Source organism: Corvus cornix, chromosome 26 (assembly GCF_000738735.6).
Source record: "Corvus cornix cornix isolate S_Up_H32 chromosome 26, ASM73873v5, whole genome shotgun sequence".
NCBI classification, from domain to species: Eukaryota; Metazoa; Chordata; class Aves; order Passeriformes; family Corvidae; genus Corvus; species Corvus cornix.
Window position 1 is genome coordinate 3,906,720 of NC_046354.1, and position 20,920 is coordinate 3,927,639.

General features: G+C 51.3%; 1 protein-coding gene across 1 annotated transcript in view; it reads right to left on the reverse strand.

Moving 5' to 3' along the window:
* SYT6 (synaptotagmin 6) overlaps nucleotides 1–20,464 on the reverse strand; it is a 34,881-nt gene extending 14,417 nt beyond the window's left edge. Inside the window, exons 1-2 of the mRNA XM_010404429.3 lie at nucleotides 20,007–20,464; nucleotides 1,167–1,500 (exon numbers count right to left, since the gene is read on the reverse strand). Of these exons, the coding sequence (XP_010402731.1) occupies nucleotides 1,167–1,500; nucleotides 20,007–20,160 (488 nt within the window). The 5' untranslated portion in view covers nucleotides 20,161–20,464. The remainder of the gene's footprint in view (nucleotides 1–1,166; nucleotides 1,501–20,006) is intronic.
* Between the last annotated feature and the right edge of the window lie 456 nt (nucleotides 20,465–20,920).

Below are 20,920 nucleotides of genomic sequence, written 5' to 3' on the forward strand. Positions count from 1 at the left end.
CATTTCACAGGATCACAGAATGGTTTGTGTTGGAAAGGAACCTTAAAGCTCACCTCATTCCACCCCCTGCCATGGGCAGGGACACCTTCCACTATCCCAGGTTGCTCCAGCCTGGCCTTGGACACTTCCTGGGATGGGGCAGCCACAGCTGCTCTGGGCACCCTGTGCCAGGGCCTCACTCCACTCCGAGTAAAGAACCCCTTTCTAACATCTAATCTAAATTTCTCCCCTGTATCCATGCTGAGAAGGTGTCCCAAGGTTCACACAGCCTTTCCCTGACTTCCTGAGGAGGATGCTGATGTCTCTGTCCCCATCTGAGCACAAGCACCGAGCGCAGCTGGTTCTGGGCTTGTGCAGTGAGCGATCCATCAATTGTGCTGATCTAATTGTTTCTGCCAGGAGCCACAACAGCAAGAGAGAGCCAAAAGGTCTAATTCTGTCTGACAGGGTACATCATTGATACTTCAGCCTGCCTCTCATGTTAGAACAAAATTAAAGTGGCCAAAGCATGTGAGTGACTTGACACAATGAGGTCAAGTCGCAGTAGTAGGACCTGAATCCCGAATTTTTTAAAAGGGCCATGGTAAACCAGTCTTAACACATTCATTGGTTGATGGCCAAGCTTTGGACAGTAATCTGGTGTGTAGGTGCTCTCCTTAGTCTCCCCTATGGTATCTGAGCCTCAGACTCCATCCAACAATCTTCCCACATCTCCAGCTGCTCACAGAGCTTTGCCCCTGCTGAGCACCCCATTCCTGCCATTCCTGAGCATCCCCACCCAGCAGAATCATGGAATCATGGAGTATCCTGAGCTGAAGGGGACCCACAAGGACCATCCAGTCCAGCTCCTGGCCCGGCACAGACACCACAACAATCCCACCCTGGGCATCCCTGGCAGCGCTGTCCAAATGCTCCTGGAGCTCTGGCAGCCTCGGGGCCGTGCCCATTCCCTGGGGAGCCTGGGCAGTGCCCGGCACCCTCTGGGGGAAGAACCTTTCCCAGTATCCAACCTAAACCTTCCCTTTGGCCCAGCTCCAGCTGCTCCTTCAGGTTCTGTCACTGTCACAGAGAGCAGAGCTCGGAGCTGCCCCTTGGGAGGAGCTGCAGCCCCCAATGAGCTCCAACCTCAGGCTCCTCCAGGCTGAGCATCCCATCCCAGCCCTCACCTGGTGGAAGACGCCGGCTCCGTGGTTTGCCTCTGGATCCGCGTGCGCCGCATGATGTGATCCTTCATGGACATCTGGACCTCTGCAGGGATGTCTGGGGAGGTGTGGCTGATCTTCACAGCTGCCTCCAGAAAGCTGATGGCCCCCGTGTCCTTGAGCTTGTCTGCCATGCTGTCCTTGTCTCCTGCCTCGCTCCGCAGCACGGCCAGGTGGGAGGAAAGGGCCTTGTTCCTCCAGGGAACCCAGCACAGCTTCCAAAAGAGAAACACAAACACTGCCACCAGGGCCAGGCCACACACAATAACTATCACTGCAAGGAGGCTGACGGAGAGCTCTGAGGGAGAGAAGGACAGCGACAGGGAGGGATGGGAAAGAAGAAAAGAAAAGACAGATGGTGAGAAAATCATAAGCGAAAGGGAGAAATGGTCCAAACTGACTTAAATCACAACTAATGGAGAATTCTTAGCAGGTTCTTCAAGCCAGAGCCAAGCCCAAATGAGCAGCCCCTGACAGGCTCGGGACACATCTGGGGAGAAATGGGTATCTCCATATGGGCAGAGCTGTGATGCTTTACACCCTGGTGCTTAAACTGGCTATAAAATACCATCCTTGGTTTGTTCTGCGGCATCAGCAAACTGCTGAGTCTGAAATCAAGAAGATCTGTACAATTCCATGACAGAAACAAGCTCGGGTGCTGTACCACAGAAAGTGCCTTTCTGCTTCATGTCACAGCTGCTCAGGCACAGTAATGAAAAAATCCATCTACCAAGATCCTGGAAGTGGATTGTTGTTGTACTATCAGCGCCCACATCTTGTCCAGATGTGCCCATAGGGAATAAAAAGTAAATAGCAGCACCAAGGAAAAAATAATCACAAGCTGCTGATGCAGAGAAACCAAACATAGCAGGAGTTTGTACAGAAAGTACTACACAGTCTTCCTCAGTCTGAACAGCACTTGAGCTGCGTGTGTGCTCTGATGCTCTGAGACACTTTTACCTCATGTGTTGTGTATTTCAGTCTTTTTTTCTGGAGAGGAAAGAGCTTCCGTACGTGTGGCTGATGAATCAGGAAAATGGAAGAGATATATATACATGTCTGTGTGTATAAATATACATATATATATATATATATATATATATATACATACTTCATCTAGGCTGTGAAATGATTCACAGCACTGCACAAAGAGAAAACATTGGCTATTTTTGCTTCCTTTCCTACAGTGTATTAATTCCCAGATTGCCATCCAGACCAAAACTCCGAGAGCTCAGGATCCCAAGGAATACCAGTCCCTGATTGTGGAGCCAGGTTTTGTTCTGGAGGTAAGTCTGCAGTGTCAGGACTATGGACAATTCCATCACAGGTTGCTTTGAGCTCATGGACAATTCCTTGATTGCTTTGTTATTTGTAGTACCCAGTAAAGCCACACTCCTTAAATTACCCAAGTGCAGGACAGGACAGACAAGCAAAAAACCACCAAACACCCCAAAAGTTCATATGGAACAAGCATAACCTCTTACCCACCCTATCTATGTCTATTCTTGGACCATAAATGTTCTGTGTGACCACACTGAATTCCCTGCCTGAGCCCCAAGGAACAGGGTGGGTGCCCAGTGCATTTCTGAGCTGGGAACTCCCCTCTGTGCTCCATCCCAGCTGCTCTGAAAGTGATTCCTGATGTGCTTTACCTTAAACAGGAGCCATAAAACACCTTCTGTTCCCTATAGTTTTATAAAGCTGTAATAAGACATTTAATTATAGAATCACAAGATGGTTTGGGTTGGATGGAACCTTGAAAATCATCTCATCCCACCTCCTGCCATGGGCAGGGACAGCTTCCACTATCCCAGGTTGGTCAGACCCCCATCTAACCTTGCCTTGATGTTAAGGCTGAGAAAAATCTGTGAAGTATGAGGAAAGACTAAGTTTTTATCTTGAATAAAGAGCTGAATTTCAAAATTACTGAAAAAAACCTCCACAACCACAACAAAACAACAAACCCCCCACCCACCATTGGTGAACCATGACAGCAAAGTGTTCAGGAGCACATTTGTACCATCAACTTTCTCTTGGGTCTCTCTGGGAATGCAGCAGCCAGTGCAAATTTGGGATTCTCACACCAGCTCCTGTAAGTGAAATCTCCAGGCAGCATCAGACACAAAATGTGACATCCACACCCGAAGAAGCCTGGGAAGCCATCTGCTGTTCCTCACATCCTGGAGGAAAGGCACTGCTTTCCCACAAAATCACTGAGCCCAGCAAATCCAGCAGGAGCTCCAGGTAAAGCTCCCTGGCTGCCCAAGGGTTTTTTGACTCGAAGGGAAGGGCTGGAAGGTGCAGATGGGAAGGATAAACATCACCCGGAGGTTTTTGCAACTTCTCTTTCCCTTCCCAGCCTCCTGTGCAGGTCATTTATCTTCTGTTGTAGCTCCGAGGTGGAAACACAGATTGCTGCTGGGGTGAATAAACAGGTCCCATCTTATTCAATAATAAATAAGGTTGTACCAGTCAGCAGCAGAGCTTCCTTAGAGATTTGCCTAAATGTATTCTCACCAAAGCTGAGAGCACAGAGGTTCCACTTCCCTATACTTTGAGTTAAATCTTGGAATTGTGCCCAGGAAACTCAGTGTCAAACATTCATAAGAAAACTCAAGAACCTGGACTTTTTTTGCAAATACCTCTGTGTTGGTACAAAGGAAATCATTGCAATGCAGAATCTCTCACCGCTGGGAATTGCTGCATGACAAAGAAGACTTTTTAAAATATATTTCCACCCATTCCAAGGAGTTTTATAGGCTGCATGGCTCTGCCAGCACACCAGGCTCATTAATGGAAACCATCAGAAATAATCTATTATCCTTTCAGAAAACCTGTTGCCAGCTTGAGAAAGATCCTGGCTCCTGCCATTCCTTGCAGGGCTGGCATTCATAATCTGACAGGACTCACAGATACTTTTATGCATGACCTCCTACTCCTTCCTCTGACAGCTGACACAAAGCACTAGTGGAAGGGATCAGGATTTTACAGACAGTTTTTAAGCATCTGCCTGCTTAGAATATTGGGTTGTTTGAAGATGACATTGAATTCTCCAAGACTTCTTCATGACTTATTAAACTTAAATATCAATTGGACAGAGTTGACCTTCATTGATTTAATGAGCTTTCTCTTAGGAATTTGAAAATACCATTTACTTTCTTAAAAATACCTGGTATTGAAAATGCTGTGCTTTAAATGTCCTTTAACTTACAAGAAACTGTAAAAACAAGATAATTCCTCATCTAACAGAAAATGCCCCGGGGCAGAGGCTGCTTTGGTATTCCTGGCATGGGTGGAGGTAAGGCCAGTTCCCCCAAAAGGACACCTCAGCCCAGGGGAAGAATGAGTTCCTTGGTTGATATTATCCCCCTTTTGCAAGGTTTGGATCCAAGGTGAGGGGAAAAGAGGGAAAGGAGGGGTGTGCCAGCATCCAGCAGTGAGGAAAGGCTCTGTCTAATGCAGGAACAGCTCAGATCCCGACTGCTCACAGAGAAATGTCCCACCCGAGGCAAAACACGACAGGAGCTGTGTTTCTATTCTATTCCCCTCTAAAACATGAACAGTTATTTGTCACTTCATTATCAGGAGAGTGGTGTGGTACAAGTGCAGAGCAGCTCCAGCCATTCCTCACCCCGGTCCTGCCAAACTCAGTGCTGCTCCCTCATCCTCGCCCGGCTCCCACAGGACACACGGGAGAAACTGGAAAATCGGTCTTATTACAACTTGTAATTGAAAAGATAAAGCTTAAAAGAAGGAGGTTGCAAACACAAATTAACATGGCTGTTTTCCAGCCTGGCTCCCCCCGGGAGTGAGCGCTGCTTCCCAGAGGAACCCTCGGCTGGAAAATGTTTTTGGCTGCAGGGCAGCAGTGACAGAGCTCCCGCCTGAGTAACGAGGAAGGAGGGGAGAACAAGGATCAGGGAAAATATGGACATGGCCACTGACAGGATCCACCCCTGGAAGTGCTCAAAGCCAGGCCAAGACCTTGAGCAACCTGGTCTAGTGGGAGGTGTCCCTTCCCATGGCAGGGATTTGGGTCCATTCCAACCCCTCAACATTCTGTGATTCTGTGATTCTATGATCTACCTGCTTGAGCTGATATGTTAAGGGTAAGCCACCGAGCTTATATATTTATTATATACTTATTTTATAACCCCCTTGTTACCAAAACACCACAGAAAGGACCTGAAGCCAACAGCAATGGGGACTCCAAGAGCACAAACGAGACTGGATTCTCTCCAAACCCATCCCATTTCTCCTTTGACTTGACTTCTTGGTTTGTGTTTTTACTGTTTTTTAACACCCAAACCCGTTGCTATTAAACCTCACCAAAAAGCTCAAAACTGCAACAACTCCAGAGTCACTACTTCCTACTGCCTTTAATAAAAGACAAACAGCCCAGGGCAGGACAAAGAAAGAGTGGGGCAGTTTAAAACTGTAAAGCTAAACTGAGGAAGGGGCAAACACTCCTTGGCTGGTCCAGCCCTTCCCACCACGGTATCCATGAACTCGTAGAGCAGCTCCTCAGCACAGCCCCCCCTTTTCGTTTCATCCTGGATGGGAGCTAAGGAAGAGATACGGTTGAACTGCCTTTCAGCTTGATGTCCCTGCTGACTTCCTAATGCCCAAACTGAGTTACCAAAGGGGATAATTAGCAAAGTCCAACCAGAAAACGATTAATAATATGACAAAGTCATGATTAGAGCAGTCTATTAACTGCAAGACAATAGTGGTCTAATTGTGGCAACATCGACTTTTACTGCTGTGAAGTGGCTTGCACTGTCATTAAAGAGATTCATGGATAACTCCGAGTTTAATGTGAAGAGTTGTATTTAATATCCCAAAGATGTAATTTAGCTTTCCTTCCACCCACTCCCCACAGAGAAAACAAAACATGTTTGATGGCTCTCTCAGCACTCCAGCAGCCATTAGTCATTCCAGCTACCTGTTGCTTTTAAACAAAGTTGGACTGGCACAAGTGGAAGTTCAAGAGGCTGGAAATACCCAGTGAGGTGCAGTGTGGGACAAGGGTGATGCCACCAGCCCCCAGGACCTGGCTGTCCCGTTCCTCTCTTGTCACCTGTGAGGGCACAGACATCTCCTCAGGCCCTGGAGCCCCTGACCAAGGCAGTGGGGACACTCTGACCCCACCTTCTGCCACCACAGCTTGCTTGGTCCCACAGCTCCATGCTCAGGCACAGACCCAGACACAGCCACCAGCCTGACCCTGCCAAGAGCCCAGCATCATCCTCCCTGTGAGTGGTTCTTCCTCCTAAGTTCTTTGGTGGTTCATGGAAAATCTGGGCATCAGGGAGAGCTCAGGCTGCTTTGCTCCCTGCTGGGATCCCTTCAGCTGTAAAAGCCACTCCTGGCTACTCTGAGCTACAGCTTGGAGCATGGAACATCCTCCCACAGCACAAGCTCCTGGAAGGGCAGCTCCAGGAGGTGGCAGAGCCCAGAGCGGGAGGTGATGGTGATCACCTCACTCACACTGGCTGTGTGACTGGTTCCCCAGTGGCACACACCAAGCTCACACCACCCCAGCAGATACTTCCAGGCTTCTCTGTCCATTTTCAGCTACATTTTTCTCTTGCAGGAGTGTTTGTGAGAATATATTGCTCTGTTTCTGTAGGGCTTTGCAGGGAGCACACACTCAAGTGATGGATTACTACAAGAGGGGTTGCCGGAGGAGAGCAGGCAGCTCTGGGGCTACAACAGACCACGTGAGGCACCCACCAACTGCTGATCTCATTTTCTCTCTATTGAGAAGCATCGGCAATGTGAGCCTGATTAGCTGAGGGCTGGAAATTGGGCACGGGGAGCTGTGGTGGATTTCGGAGGGCAGGGGGGAGCACAGGGCAGCAGCTGCAGAGGAGGAGGAGGAGGGTTCCATTAAACCCCAGCTACGGAGATATTTATTTAGCAAAGCTGCTCGGCTTTGGAGGAAGGAACAGGGACTGGATGGAACAGAAATCAAATATTAGAACCCCACATCAGCATCCAGCAGCACCACAGAGACAAGAGGGAATGTTCCCTTCGGGGACACAGCACGGAGCAAAACCTGAGGGCCACCACGGAGGGCAGCAGCAAACAGAGCCCTTTGCCACAGGGATTCTGGAAAGGAAGCTGGCTGGCTTATAAATCCAGGGATGCTGCTCTGGGTGAGAGGTGAGCTGCAGTGAGTGCAGCATCGTGCAGACCTCAGCCAGCTCCTTATCCCTCCCCAAGCCTGCCACAGCCTTGGGAATGGTAGCAGAGCAAATGATAAAGATCAGACTGTCCCTGTCACCCCACACAGCCCCAGTTCCTGCAGCAGCAGGCTCTGTGTTTCCAGAGCTCACAGTGTGTGGGCACTTGGGGGCTGCACAGGGCATGGCAGTGACAGTGAAGCACTGCACGCCACTCTCTGATTGCCCCTCTTTGCTGGGCTTGTGTCCAGTGTGCCAGTCCCCTGCTGATGGCTTTATTGTCACATTTCAGGCCCCCTCGCTGCCATTTGGCTGTCATTTGAAACTTCATCAAGTTCTTGATTTGCTGATGGTGCTCTCCAGGCAGGCAGGAGCTACAGGAATATGCCCTGAAATATTCCTGAGCTAGACGAGTCATTAGGAGCTGTCACTTCAAAGTCTGGCTGCCGTCAATTCACTTCTCCCAGGCAGCCTGGCAGCGCAGGAGCTGCTGCTCGAACACAGCACAGAGGTGGGTCCTGGCGAGGGGGAAATATTTCATCAGCCTCTCAGCAGATGTTAAAGGGCCAGCTCAGGACACAATTCAGGGTGGGGCAGAGCTCCCGCTGCCCCTCAGACGTTATCTCATGCTGCGGGAGGTGATAAGGGCTGCAGAGCCCTCCCGCAGCAGCACATCTGACCCCATCGATCACCCGCAGGTCCGGGGGTCACACACTTGGTTTTTTAGACCCTCACAGCTTCTCCTGTCCAGGGAGTGATCCCAGCACCAGGAGCAGGTGTCACCCATGGACACCCTGCTCAGAGCAGCCGGAGCTGGGCTGCTGGTCAGGCTCCCTCAGGGGACAGGGGCCATCGCCCAGCCCAGGGCAGCGCTGAACCCGAGAGTTTGGGGGAGAGGGAGATGAAGTCACAGAAGTACTTGGCACCATGACCCATCCAGAAAGAAGCAGAATCACAGAATTATAGAATATCCTGAGCTGGAAGGGACTCATAGGCATCAGCCAGTCCAACCCCTGGCCCTGCACAGACACCCCAACAATCCCACCCTGGGCATCCCTGGCAGCGCTGTCCAAACACTCCTGGAGCTGTGGCAGCCCTGGGGCAGTGCCCATTCCCTGGGGAGCCTGGGCAGTGCCCAGCACCCTCGGGGAAAGAACCTTTCCCTGATATCCAACCTGACCCTGCCCTGGCCCAGCTCCAGCCCTTCCCTGAGTCCTGTCCCTGCTCACAAACCAGGTTGTTTTTCTCTTGGTAATGAAAGTAAAAAAACACTGATTGCTCCTCTCAGCTGGCCAGGGCTGCAAAATGGTGTGAAATACCCATGGAGACCCTGAAAGACCCCCCCCACTTCGTGCACACTCCCAGCACCACAGGACAGGTTTCTCTAGGTGAAGGCAGCCAGCCCCAGCTGCTCTGGACGTCCCAAGCCTTGTTCTGTTTTTCCATATCAACCACAAGTAATTCCACAGAGGACAGCACAGGGAATGTGGATTGAAAACAAGTTCTCACAGTTTGCTGAGCACTTTCACACTCAGCTCATTGCACAGAGCTCAGTGGCAAACGGCCCTCTCAAAGCAGAAGGGTGGGAATGCTCAGGAGGAGGATGTTCTGAGAGGAGACATCCAGAGAATCGTGGAATCATGGAATGGTTTGGGTTGGAAAGGACTTTAAAGCTCATCTCCTTCCACCTCCTGCCATGGGCAGGGACAGCTTCCACTATCCCAGGTTGCTCCAAGCCCCATCCAGCCACAGAGTCTCTCTGGAAGCTAAAATGAGATTTATCCTGTTCCTGTGCTTCCCCAGTCCTCGGACTCTGAGTCCTGCGCTATCAGCTCCCACCGGCTTCCTCCTGCCAGCACAGGCTCCCCAGGAACCCTGACAGAGCCTCCTTGTCTCTTGCACACACGCAGCCAGGAGAAGGATCCTGGGAAGGTCAGGACAGGAATGCTCCAACTGCCGGTGCCAAAGTTTCAGTCAGACAGCAAAAAACTTCTTAAAAATTAATTTGCTGCTACCACAGGGTTCCTGCCATGCAAGAGCTTATCAGAATGCAAACTATAAGCTTCAAAGGGGAGGATGAATCAGAAGCTATTTTGAGAGTAATTATATAAGACTATAAAACTCAAACCATCTCATTATTGCACGTTAAGGATGGAGACAACCCTTCATAGGGAGACCTCGCAGGGACCCAGTGTTTCAGTGGCTGATCTATGGCCCAGGAGCAAACAGCAACCTCATCCCTCACATCCAGGCGAAACTCGCTTCACTGAGCACCACCAGTGCTCACCATTTGCTGTATTTCTTGTGGGGGTGTGGTTCTATAGCTGGGAAATGCACTGCAACACGAGACATGGACAACTTCATCCAAAGTTTTGTTCCTTTAGCTGTTGCATAATTTACAATCATGGAATATCCTGAATTGGAGGGACCCAAAAAGGATCATCCAGTCCAGCTCCTGGCCCTGCACAGACACCACAACAATCCCACCCTGGGCATCCCTGGCAGGGCTGTCCAAACACTCCTGGAGCTCTGGCAGCCTCGGGGCCGTGCCCATTCCCTGGGGAGCCTGGGCAGTGCCCAGCACCCTCTGGGGGAAGAACATTTCCCAGTATCCAACCTAAACTCCCCTGGCACAGCTCCAGCTGCTCCCTTGGGTGCTGTCAGTGGTCACAGAGAGCAGAGATTTCTCTGAGAATTTGCTGTCCTGCAAAGCAGCTCTCAGCTCGTTAGCGCCAATACCTGCAAATTCCCCAATTTTATAAACTCCAAGTTATAATTAAGGAGAAAATACTTAAACCATGAATCTGCACATGTAATAAAGTTCTATTAATCCCCATGAATATAACATCCCCAGCCACAGCCTCAAGGCTTTCCCATGTCATGCTGGAGCCTGCAGCACCTCACGGCTGTGAGAGGATGAGCCCTTGGGACACCCCCGAGCTGTCACCTGCATCGTGCCCTACCTGCAAGGAGCAGAGAGAGTTGTTTTTATTCCTGCCTACATATCCAGGCTGCAGCTGAAGCTCCTGCTGTGTCTTGGCCCAGAGGAGGCAGCACAGAGGTGTGGGCGATGCTGTCCCCGTCCTCTCTGCACCCCGTGCCCAGTCCCTGCGTGGGGACTGCCACAGCTCATGGTCTGACAGAGCTGATTAAACAAGTGCATTACACAGAGAAGAGACACTGTCAAACCCTTTGCCACCTGGTGTTCTTCAGTTCATGGTTTGGTCCTTCTTTCACCCAGGGAACAGATAGCAAGTGCTCTCAGACATTGGAGTGGGAGCTGCTCCAGCCCCCAGGGGAGTTTAAAAAACCAGAGGGAAATCTGAACAGAGTAATTCAGAGGGACACACAAAGGTGATGCTCAAGTGTAGAGTCAACCTTGAGGCACTCATGTCCCTGTGTGTATACATAACCAAAAAAAGGAAAAAAATCAACACCTACAAATCACAGAATCATTAAGGTTGGAAAATGCCTCTAAGATCATCGAGTCCAACCAAATGGAAGTGCACAATACACCAAAGAAAGGGATGTGAGGTAAGATGAGAGTTTGGTGGCCTGGAGCTTGGGCTTTTCTCACTGAAATAGAATGGAGAAAGAGTTAATTACCCCAAAAGAACACAAAAGATCCTGAATAACTGACGAGCCCTGCATGGCTCTCCGGGCAGGAGGAACCTCCAGCACAGCAGCCAGAACACAGCAATGAAACCCCACAGTGCCTGGATCTCTGCGGGGCTGCAACACCAAATCCCAGTGTCCAATGTCCCAGATGCCCGCTCGGACCTTGACTCTGGCCACGGACAGCCCTCAGCCCATCCTCAGCTCCATCTCCCCAGATGGACCTGGAGACAAAACTCCCCTCTCCCACCAAGCCCCACAAACCCCACTGGTGACTGTGGGCTTCACACGGTGCCGAGAGACATCAGGGACAAGAACTAATCCCCAGTAAAGTGGCTGGGCTGGAGGAGCCCCATCACAGGCTCCTGAAGACAAAAAATGTTGGTATTCAGCCATTATTGACCGATTTGGGCTCTCCCTCCAGGCTGCATCCAAGGCAGATTTGTCACTGAAACTTCTGCTGGCATGTGCAACCCAAAGGGGAGCTTTGTGCTGTCAGAAACACAGCATTTCTGTTATCAAAAGTGACAAAAAAAGAGAAAAAAAAACTTTTTCAAGCCGAAGGAAACATTCCCCGGTGCTTTATGTCACTTTGTGACTTAATCAGCTGCTCTCTAGAGCATTATAAATGTGATAGGAAGAGTTGTCATTGCTTTCTGCCTAACTGATGACAAGCTAATGAACTATTATAAGCCACAGTGAATGCAATTATGGCACAGGGCTGTGTGCTAATCCCATGACATTTTATCACAATATGCTGTAGCAACATCTGTAAACAACTCAGTGGTGCTGAACACACACAGCGACCGGGGCTGGGGTTAAATCCCTGCTGAGCATCCTCATGCCCCCGGGATATGGCCCTGCACAGACAGCACCTGAGCTGAGCCCTGTGTGCCAGGGGAGCCTGGCTGAGGCTGTTCAACACGAGGGAAGCCCCTTATCCAGACCTGGGGCTGAGCAGAGGCAGGCAGAGAGGAAACCACAGAAATCCAGACACTTCTGGGATGCAGAAATCCAACTGCGTTTCAGGATGCAAAGCAAACGGAACAAGTAAAAGCTTTTCACCATCTCTCTGCCTCCCTTGAGCAACCAAAAACCCTGGAACTTAAAATTTCCTTTCAAAATCTTGATCAAAGCCGTGTCTACTGTGAGACACCAGCAAGGCTGGGCTCAGCAGTGCCTCTGTGCCCAGACTCTCTACCCTGGAGCTGCCACCTCGCTGCCCCTCACTTCCTACACTGGGATTCAATTGTGGGGAAAGGCTTCCCTGTGTCTCCCTCTCAGACTCCATTTTGGGTCAAAAAACCACTAAAATCAGGCTGCCTAGAAAAGATCTCAAGGTAAAGCTTGACAGGGAGTAGAGCTGGGGTCTCTCCCCATCCCAGTGCTGGAAGCCTCCCGTCCTGGGCTGCAGGCTCCACAAGAGGACACAGTTTGGGGACCCCAAAAAGCTCAGTCAGGAAGACCCCAAGCATGGGACAAGGCAGCCCTGAAAAGCTTCCCAGAGGCTTTTCTGAGTGCCCCCTGCCCAGGACACGGAGCCCCTCCAGCACAAGAGGCTCCTTGAGCCATGAGACATTCTGGGTGAGTTTATTGCCTGGACCTGCCCCATGGGAAACCCAAACCTGGAGATGCACAATTCTTCCAGAACTGCCCTGGCTCCAGGTGCTGCACAGGCCTGGTGATTCCCAGCCTGGTGCCCTCGAGCTGCCAGCTGGAGCCACCTAGACCCAAAACAGCCACACAAACCCACACCAGTCCCTCTTTCTCTGTCCCTCTCAACTTGTCACGCTGAAAACAGCAGCACACAGCAGGCAGAGCAGCACTGGCAGATCCAGAGCTGGATTCAGATGGAGCAGCCGGGAGGGACTCACCTGCCTGGAGCCCACGGCTGGTACAGGCACCCTGCACCCAAATGCAGAGGTTTGGAACAGAGCATTTCTTTGTTCAAGCTGCCCTGAGTGAGGAGGGAACTTCCTCCCCAAGGCTCTGCTCCTGCCATCAGCTGCTGCTGCTGCTGCTGCTGCTTCCATTAGCTTGGAACAAAGACAGGGCTCTTTAACCCCTCCAATGTGCTGCTGTGCAGCAGTGGTGTGTGCAGGCTGTGCCTGATCCCACACATCGATTAAATGGATTCTGAGATGCCCTTTTCCAGTGGCTCCTACCACTCCATACCCTGCAGCTCATGATTCTTTCAACATGAGCATTTTGACCAGAGCCCAGATTCAGAGCTGGGATCAAACTCTGAGTAAACGCTCACCATCATGCAGGAGATGAAGCGCTGCGTCTGGAGAGAGAAACTGAGGAGGTGTCACCTCACGCTGTGCCACACAACTGTATTCATTTCTTTGCAGCAGCTACAAACGCCCAGAAAATCAGAGTATTACAACACCAGGGGCTAGAATTCCTGGGCAATTATTATTCCAAATGGTCCAGGGCGGTGTGCCTTAAGGATAGTTTGGAGAGGGCTGGTGTGAAGGGAGCTCCTGGCATGCTGCCTTCAGGCTTCGCTGCACAGTTTGCTGTGATGTTGTCAAACATGAACCTGCTACAGCACAACAAACTGAACTAAACAGAGAGACACCCTCAGCCAGCAGCTGCGGTGCCGCCACACGCGAGGCTCCCCGCAGGAGAACTTTCCTAGGCAGGGAAAATGTACAGTTAATAGACAATCACTCCAAAAAAATCACCTCCCCGACCCTCCAGGATGCCATTTTGCAAGGTACAAATATAATTAAAGACAATATATGGCAGAGGGACTTATTGCATCTCTCCCCATCGACTGCCAGCGCGATTGCTGTCAGGGAGTCCGCTGGATGGAAACACTCGCAGACAAGATCCCTGATTTTCCAACATGCAGATGGGAAGGGAAAATATATATTGTCATCTTTGAAAAAGAAACAGCAAATATTAAGGGCAGAAAAGGCTGCCTAACCAAGATGAGATGGAAACCAGGGGTCCTGAGAAAGAATATTCGATTGTACCTGGAAATGTGAGCAGTGAGAAGAAACAGTTATGATAAACAAGGATAATTGAGGTCATAGGTAAATAAAACAATTGTATCAGACACAACCCCGCGTTCTGGGTCTGGTTTATCCCTGCACAATGAGCACACACATGGGAGATGATCCAGCTGCCAGGAGCACACGGCGAGTGCAGCAACTCCAGCACAGCCAGGATGCCGAGCAACAAACACCTGCAAACACAGGAACACCAACCACCTTCCCAGAGTCATCCCACAGAGCAGTGGGGAAGGATCGGGGCCAGGCTGTGCCCTGGTTTGAACCAGCTCCCAGCACACGCTGGGTCTCAGTGCAACGTCGGGAGAATACTGAGAGCCGGGAAAATGTTTCAACAGCAAAGGCATTTTGAGGAAGCAAAATGCTTTTTAAGGATAAGCGGCTCCATATTATGGGGGGGGGGGGGGCGGAAAGGCGAAGAATTATTAAAGTAACTTCAGAAATGTGGACTTACCAGAGCGGTGGCAGCTCCTCAGCGCGGTCCCTGGTCGCTGCCCTCCGCCTGCTCGCGCATCAATTAACACCGGCAGCGATCCCGCTGCTGTTTCTATGGAGTTGGGAATGCTGATCCCTGACTATGCATGAGGCTACTGCAGCTGCATCGGAACAGGCTCCCGAGTCCGCACGAATCCACAAACACGAGCAGCCTCCCTGCTCTGCCTCGGGAATGAATCAACCAGCAGCAATTAGGCGGCTGCAAAGCTGCGCCTATGCAGAGAGGTAGGTACTCACAGGGCTCCCCAACACGCACACTCCACACAGCTCCAGAGGGGCTTTTTATTTACCAGGACCATCTCAGAGCATAGCCAGAGGCAGCTGGAGAGCCACAGATCCGCACACAATGCATGAGCAGAGACACGTCTGTAGACAGGCGGTTTAATCCGTTTTCCCTCGATTTACTCTGCAGGTTTCAACCTTATTTCAATACAGTTTAACAAACCTTCCTCTGGCAGCAAGGTTTGAACCTGATACCTCCAGCATCTGAGCCTGGTTTAGTTAGGCTAAAGAGCAAATCTGCTGCACGTAGCTCTGGCTGGCTCTTCCCTGGGAGGAAAGGCAAGATCCATTTTGCAAGTGCATTACTCTGTGTTAAAAAAGATACTTGCCCCAAGGAGCTGCTCCTCACATGCCTGGCCTCTGGAAACTCAAGCTTCAGTGATTAATATTAGCTTTGCCTGGGTGGCTTGGAGCATCTTTACTGTTATATTGACTTAAAATACACTTGAATGGTGATTCAGAAAAGTGTGTTATTATGCCTGGTGAGTAAATTCAAGACATGCCCATATTTCACAGGTAGTGGCTGAAGGCATCCCATAACCATGAATGGGGGTGTCATCAGTTCTCCCATTAATCAAACTAATCTATCAAGGGATAGGTTTTTTTCCCGGAAAATACTTCAGAAGCAATTCCTCAATAAAAAAATGATCTTTCTGCACCAACACTCCTGCGATGAAAAATCCGTTATTGCCCAGAAATTCCCCCCTTTTTCTGCCCGCAGCAAGAACACTTGTGTGCTTGGTTTAGCATTTTCATAGTCTTTGCCAAGTGTCAGGAGGGTGTTCAGTGCTGTACAAGCTGTGCTGCCTGCACCAGGACCTTCAAAAACAGCAGTTCACACAAGGGGCAAAACACTAAATGTGCTCTGAATTATGGGGTTTGGAACACAGGACACCATGTGCTGGGGAACACAGATATCTTAAGGTCTCTCTGACTCTGTGTCTTCCCCAGCTGCCCTGTTCCTTCCTCTCACTCCAGCTTTCTCCTCCTGCAGCAGGAAAGCACAGGAGTGTTTTGCTGGGGTGGATCAGTGCATGGAGGGAGGGTTTGAGGAGGGTTCTCACCATGCTGAGATCAACAGGGACTGCTGGGGACAACCTGCAGCCCCTCTGCACGTCCCCCACTGCCTCCTGCCCTGGTTCCAAAGCTTTGTACAAACGGATCACTAAGGCAAAAACCCCCAATTTAGGTTATTTAAAGAAAGTCACAGCACAGCAGTGCTGAAGGTAGAAATCAAACCCAGAGGTTTGCTCCTGGATGTGCTTTGATCCCAGGATAAATTCCTTCCTGTACCCAGGCATCGTCCTTTAAATCATCGTCACAAGACGCTGGCTCCAGTCACAGAATCACGGAATCCCAGACTGGTTTGGGTGGGAAGGAGCTTAAAGATCATCCAGTTTCACCCCTGCCATGGGCAGTGATACCTCCCACTGTCCCAGGGTGCTCCCAGCCCCGTCCAGCCTGGCCTTGGACACTTGCAGGGATCCAGGGGCAGCCACAGCTGCTCTGGGCACCCTGTGCCAGGGCCTGCCCACCCTCACAGGGAAGAATCCCTTCCCAATATCCCATCTAAACCTACTTTCTTTAGTAACACTCATGAACTCTGCAGGATCATTTCAGAATGAGTCCAGCTTCCCCTTTCCCCCACATGATCTCCTGGGACTGTCTGGCAGCCTCTGCAAACCCACAGGGAGCAGGACCTGGCTCAGGGGAGCACTGAGTGAGTCAGCAGCACAGCTCAGCCCGAGGGGAGAGCAGCCTGACCAGTGCCCAGCTCAACCCGTGCTGGTGAGCGCTGCGCAGGGCACGGCACAGTCCTGGAATCCAGGGATGCAGGGATGCTGCAGCTGAGCTTCCCGCAGCCAGGACCATGGCTCCATCCCCCCGGAGCAGCCCTGGGCAGGAGCAGGCAGGGAGAGATTGCTCAGGGGAGCTCGGAGCAGGCTGTGGGGAACCACAGGATCAGAGAGCATCCTGAGCTGGAAGGGACACACCAGGATCACTGAAGCCCAGCACGGCACCACTCCAAGCACCGTTTCCCAAAGACCCTGGAGCCTGTTGCAGCTCCCATGGGCAGAGGGGCCGGGAAGGGGGACAGATCACTATCCCCATGGTCCTGTGGGGTCCTGACTCCCCTGCTCCACAGCCAAGGACCTTGCCCTTCAGTACCGCTGGGCCACAAACTCCCTCAGCTACATCCAAGAGCTCTCACTGCTCCTCCAGGGCCCAGAAGGGACGAGCCCATCCTCTTAAGGGACATCACCTGTGGTAAATGCTGTCCCCACAGCACAGGCAGTGTCACTGCCCACAGCTCACGCCCGTGCACGGGTGACACTCCCAGCATCCCTGCACGACAGCTGAGGCCTGGCAGGGAAGAGAGCGATCAGATGGAGGGAGCTACGGGGGAGGACTGGAGATAGGCACAACAAAAGGATGCTGCAGCTCGCTCCATCTCGGGGCCCCCAGCCAAGAGATCAGTTCTATTCCTGGCACCGCCACGGGCCCAACTGCAGGGAGAGCTCCCCCTCTCATCCCCACTGATGCAGCGGCACCGAAACCTTCCCCAGCCAAACTCCTCATTTTTCTGACAGATTTGGCTGCCGGGCGAGGCGCCGGCAGCGCCTGCAATCCTCCTTTGTTGGGTGTACACAGGAGAAATGCTGCAGCTCGATTGCTCTTGTTGGCTGTGAAGAGGAGATTCAGCTATTACATAACCAGAGAGTAGAGGTGCATCCACTTCATCCACAGCAGCCCTCTCAGCCGCTCAGTCCAGAAGGGTTTTAAAAAAAAATAGACCACCACATCAAAACTTACTCTTATATAAACTATTCAGTAACATTTTTACATTCACAGGTTTTTTCCACTCTTGGATGCAGTTCAAGAAGGCTGATGATACCTGGCTCATTTCCTTGCCACTCCACACATTCCTTGAGGATACTGCTCCCTATCCACGCATGAAACAGCAGAAAAAACCAAACTGCCCCTGTGCTGAGCTGTGCAGGAGCAGCCTGGCTCCAGCTTTGGCAGTGCTTCCTTCAACCTGAACTTCAGCAGGACACTCCACAAGCCAGGCTGATCCAGCCAGTAGTTAATAGATTTATCCAGGAGGCAACAAACTGCCCGAGACGCCGGAGACTCCACATGATGATGACAAATAAGGCCAGTTTGACTCCAACTAATTTGGCGTGTGGCTGCTGAGGCTGTGCTGCCCACACGGGGACACTCCAGCAGGAGCCAGGGCTCCTCTGCCCTGCTTCTGACACGGCACCTGCCTGCTGCCATCTGCTCATCTTCACACAGCCCCACCTTCCCTCTGCCTGCCTTGGTGAGGATGGGCTGGCTGCGTCTGAACACGGGACCGCAGGCTGCCGAGAGCAAATCTGCTCAACATGAGACTTCAGGATAAAATGGACAAAGCATCAGTGCAGATAATTAGATAAACATCCAGCACTGATGGGAAAAGCATCATGTCTCTGGAGCTGTGTTAGTTAACACTTGATGCAAACAGAATTTTTTCCCCTTGCTGGAGCAGCTTTACAGCCAAGGACTGAGAAATATTCGTAGATGTTGGGCCCAAACTGTGTCCTCAGTGCTGTCTAGACATAAAAATGGGCCCAGCCGTGCGGAGCAGAGACAGCAGCCCTGGCTGTTTGTGCAGCCAGCCCGGCACAGCTCGCCCGCGGCACCGAGGCTGACACTCAAACCACAGCTCAGAGCACAAAACATTTGTGATGCTAAGGGCAGATGATGATGATGTGATCCCGACCTGAACACGAGGTCCTGGACAGGCTGCACAGACAAATGCAGATCTGTCACATCAGGGTGGACAGAACAAGAGCAGTGCAGAGGATTTCTGCTGCAGAGTCAGGAAAACGTTAATTTTTGGTGCAAGGTAAAGAGTTCCGAAGTGATGCAGTAAGTTTGCAAGCTGTTTGCTCTACTTGCAATAGAGAAAACTGCTGCAGGGGGTGTGATGTGTAAGGACACAACCAGCCGTGGTAAGAGGCCTCCAGAACAGGCAGGTATAAAACAAATTCATTTTAAGAAGAGAATTAAGTTACAGGCAAAGAGGGATGTGACAGGAAGGTGTTTGGCTGGATGTATCAGCAAAGCAGTGCTGGAAGCTCCACTGCAAACCAAGGGCTGGCAGAATCCTGGTGCCCTGTGCCCTGGGTGCCAGCTGCACCCCAGCATGAGATCCTGACAGAGAGGGGCAGGAGAAAGGGAGGGAAGGTGACACAGAAAGCCTTGGACAGGGATTGATGGGCAGCTGTGCTGCACAGGGTCTCTGCACAACGTGCTCAGCAGAGGAGAAAAGTTTGTGAAAACTCGAGCTGTAGAAAGCGTTGTGGAATCCATTGGGTTTACAGATCATTGCCTACAGGACCCTTGGAAGGAGCCGCCTATGAAAATGTTGGAATACACAAGCAACTTACAACAGACTACCAATAATTCTAAAAACTATGAGATCTGGGGTTTTGCTTCTCAGCACACGAGCCTGGGGTTCCAACTGTCCCTGCCAATGTCTTCTGAAGTGACAGCAAGAGACCTCTCTGGAGCGAGCAGCTGTGAGAAAAAGTGTAGGGAAAATGCCCCATTTTGCAACACGGAGCTGCCCCTTTGCTCCTGGAGCAGAATTCCTGCTCCTGACTCATCCCTGACACACCAGAGTCCCTCCCTGGCTCTCCAACCTGACCGGGACAACTCAAGCACTTCTTAAGGAAAGTAAAACACGCACATGAAAGCTCAGCAAGATCCCTTTGTGGTGAGCAGAAATCCATGCAATCCCTGTGGATCCCTCCATTTCTCAAACCAGGATAGCACCAATCAGTTCCTGCCACCCCAGTTGCTTAAGGAGGCTCTTCACTGCTTTTTGTTGGTTTGGTTTTTGTTTTACACAGGACAGGAATCTGTGGTTTTGAAAAAGGAACTTTCCCAGGAACTTTAGCTCGTGAAGCAGCCTGGAACATCCCAGCTGTCCCCCCATGCAGCCATCCCCTTCCACATCAACAGGTGAGGCAGGACTTGCACCCAAAACTTCACCATGGAACACGTGGAAAGGGAAGGGACCCCCCCAGAGGGGTGCCAGGACCAACCCCTGGGTCTAACTCGGGGGTCCCAAACATTTTTTTCCCCCTGTAGGGGCTGGATGGCCCTCCTGCCTTCCACGAGCACCCTTCAGCAGACGGGAGCAGGGGCCGTACCTGGCTCGGAGATAATCAGGCTCTGGTCAGAAGGCAGCAGGAGGAATTCCCTGCAGGTGTCCAGGTCCAGGCTGGGCAGGCTTTTCCTCTGGCACAGCTCGGTGAGGATGCTGATGGCCCTGCGACAGCGGCCGTCCTCCCTGGGACCGCTCATCGCCCTCTCCGCATCCTCCGCTCCCGCTGCTCTCTAGGAAACTCAGACTAGGAGCAGAGGGTGGGCTTGGGGCTCATCACAGGAGCAGCTTCACTCCAGTTCCACCCTCTGGCATGGCAGCACCTGCCGGGACACCCGGAGCTGCCCCACGGCCCCTGCTCAGAGCCGGAGTGTCCAGCCCCCGGCGCTCCCGGTGCCTCATTGCCTCTGAGATCACAGCTCTGTTTACTGCCAAGGCTGCTCCAGACAAAGAACCTCCTACCAAACTCAGTTTCGTGCCCTCCACACGAGACGTATTAAAGCTGCAGCCCAGATAATTCCTTTTAACCCTTTCACTGCTGCCATCTCTCCGGGTGCGGAGTTCCAGGTCCCGACCCTGGATTTTGCAAAAAAAAAAATGAGTGGTGAAACCTCCTGGCTGAGGACAGCACATCAGCAGAGAGGAGGAACCAGAGTGCTCCCACAAACACGGCACGAACTACTTACAACTGCCAAAGGCAGCATAAGAGAAGCTGCAGGCTTTATTGATTTGTTTGTGCTGGTCCTAACACACCAGGCTGCAGATGGCAACAGAGATTGAGAACACCATTCTAGTTCATAATTAGATTTTTTTCTTTTACTTTCTGCCGTATTTTTTTATTCCCTTTGCAATTTAGCAGGCAGGTCATGCCACGCGACAGAGCATGTATCTGACAGGCACGGCCCGAGCAGCAATTGTGGAGCAGGCAGTTAAAATTATGTACAGCAGGATGGCTTCTTG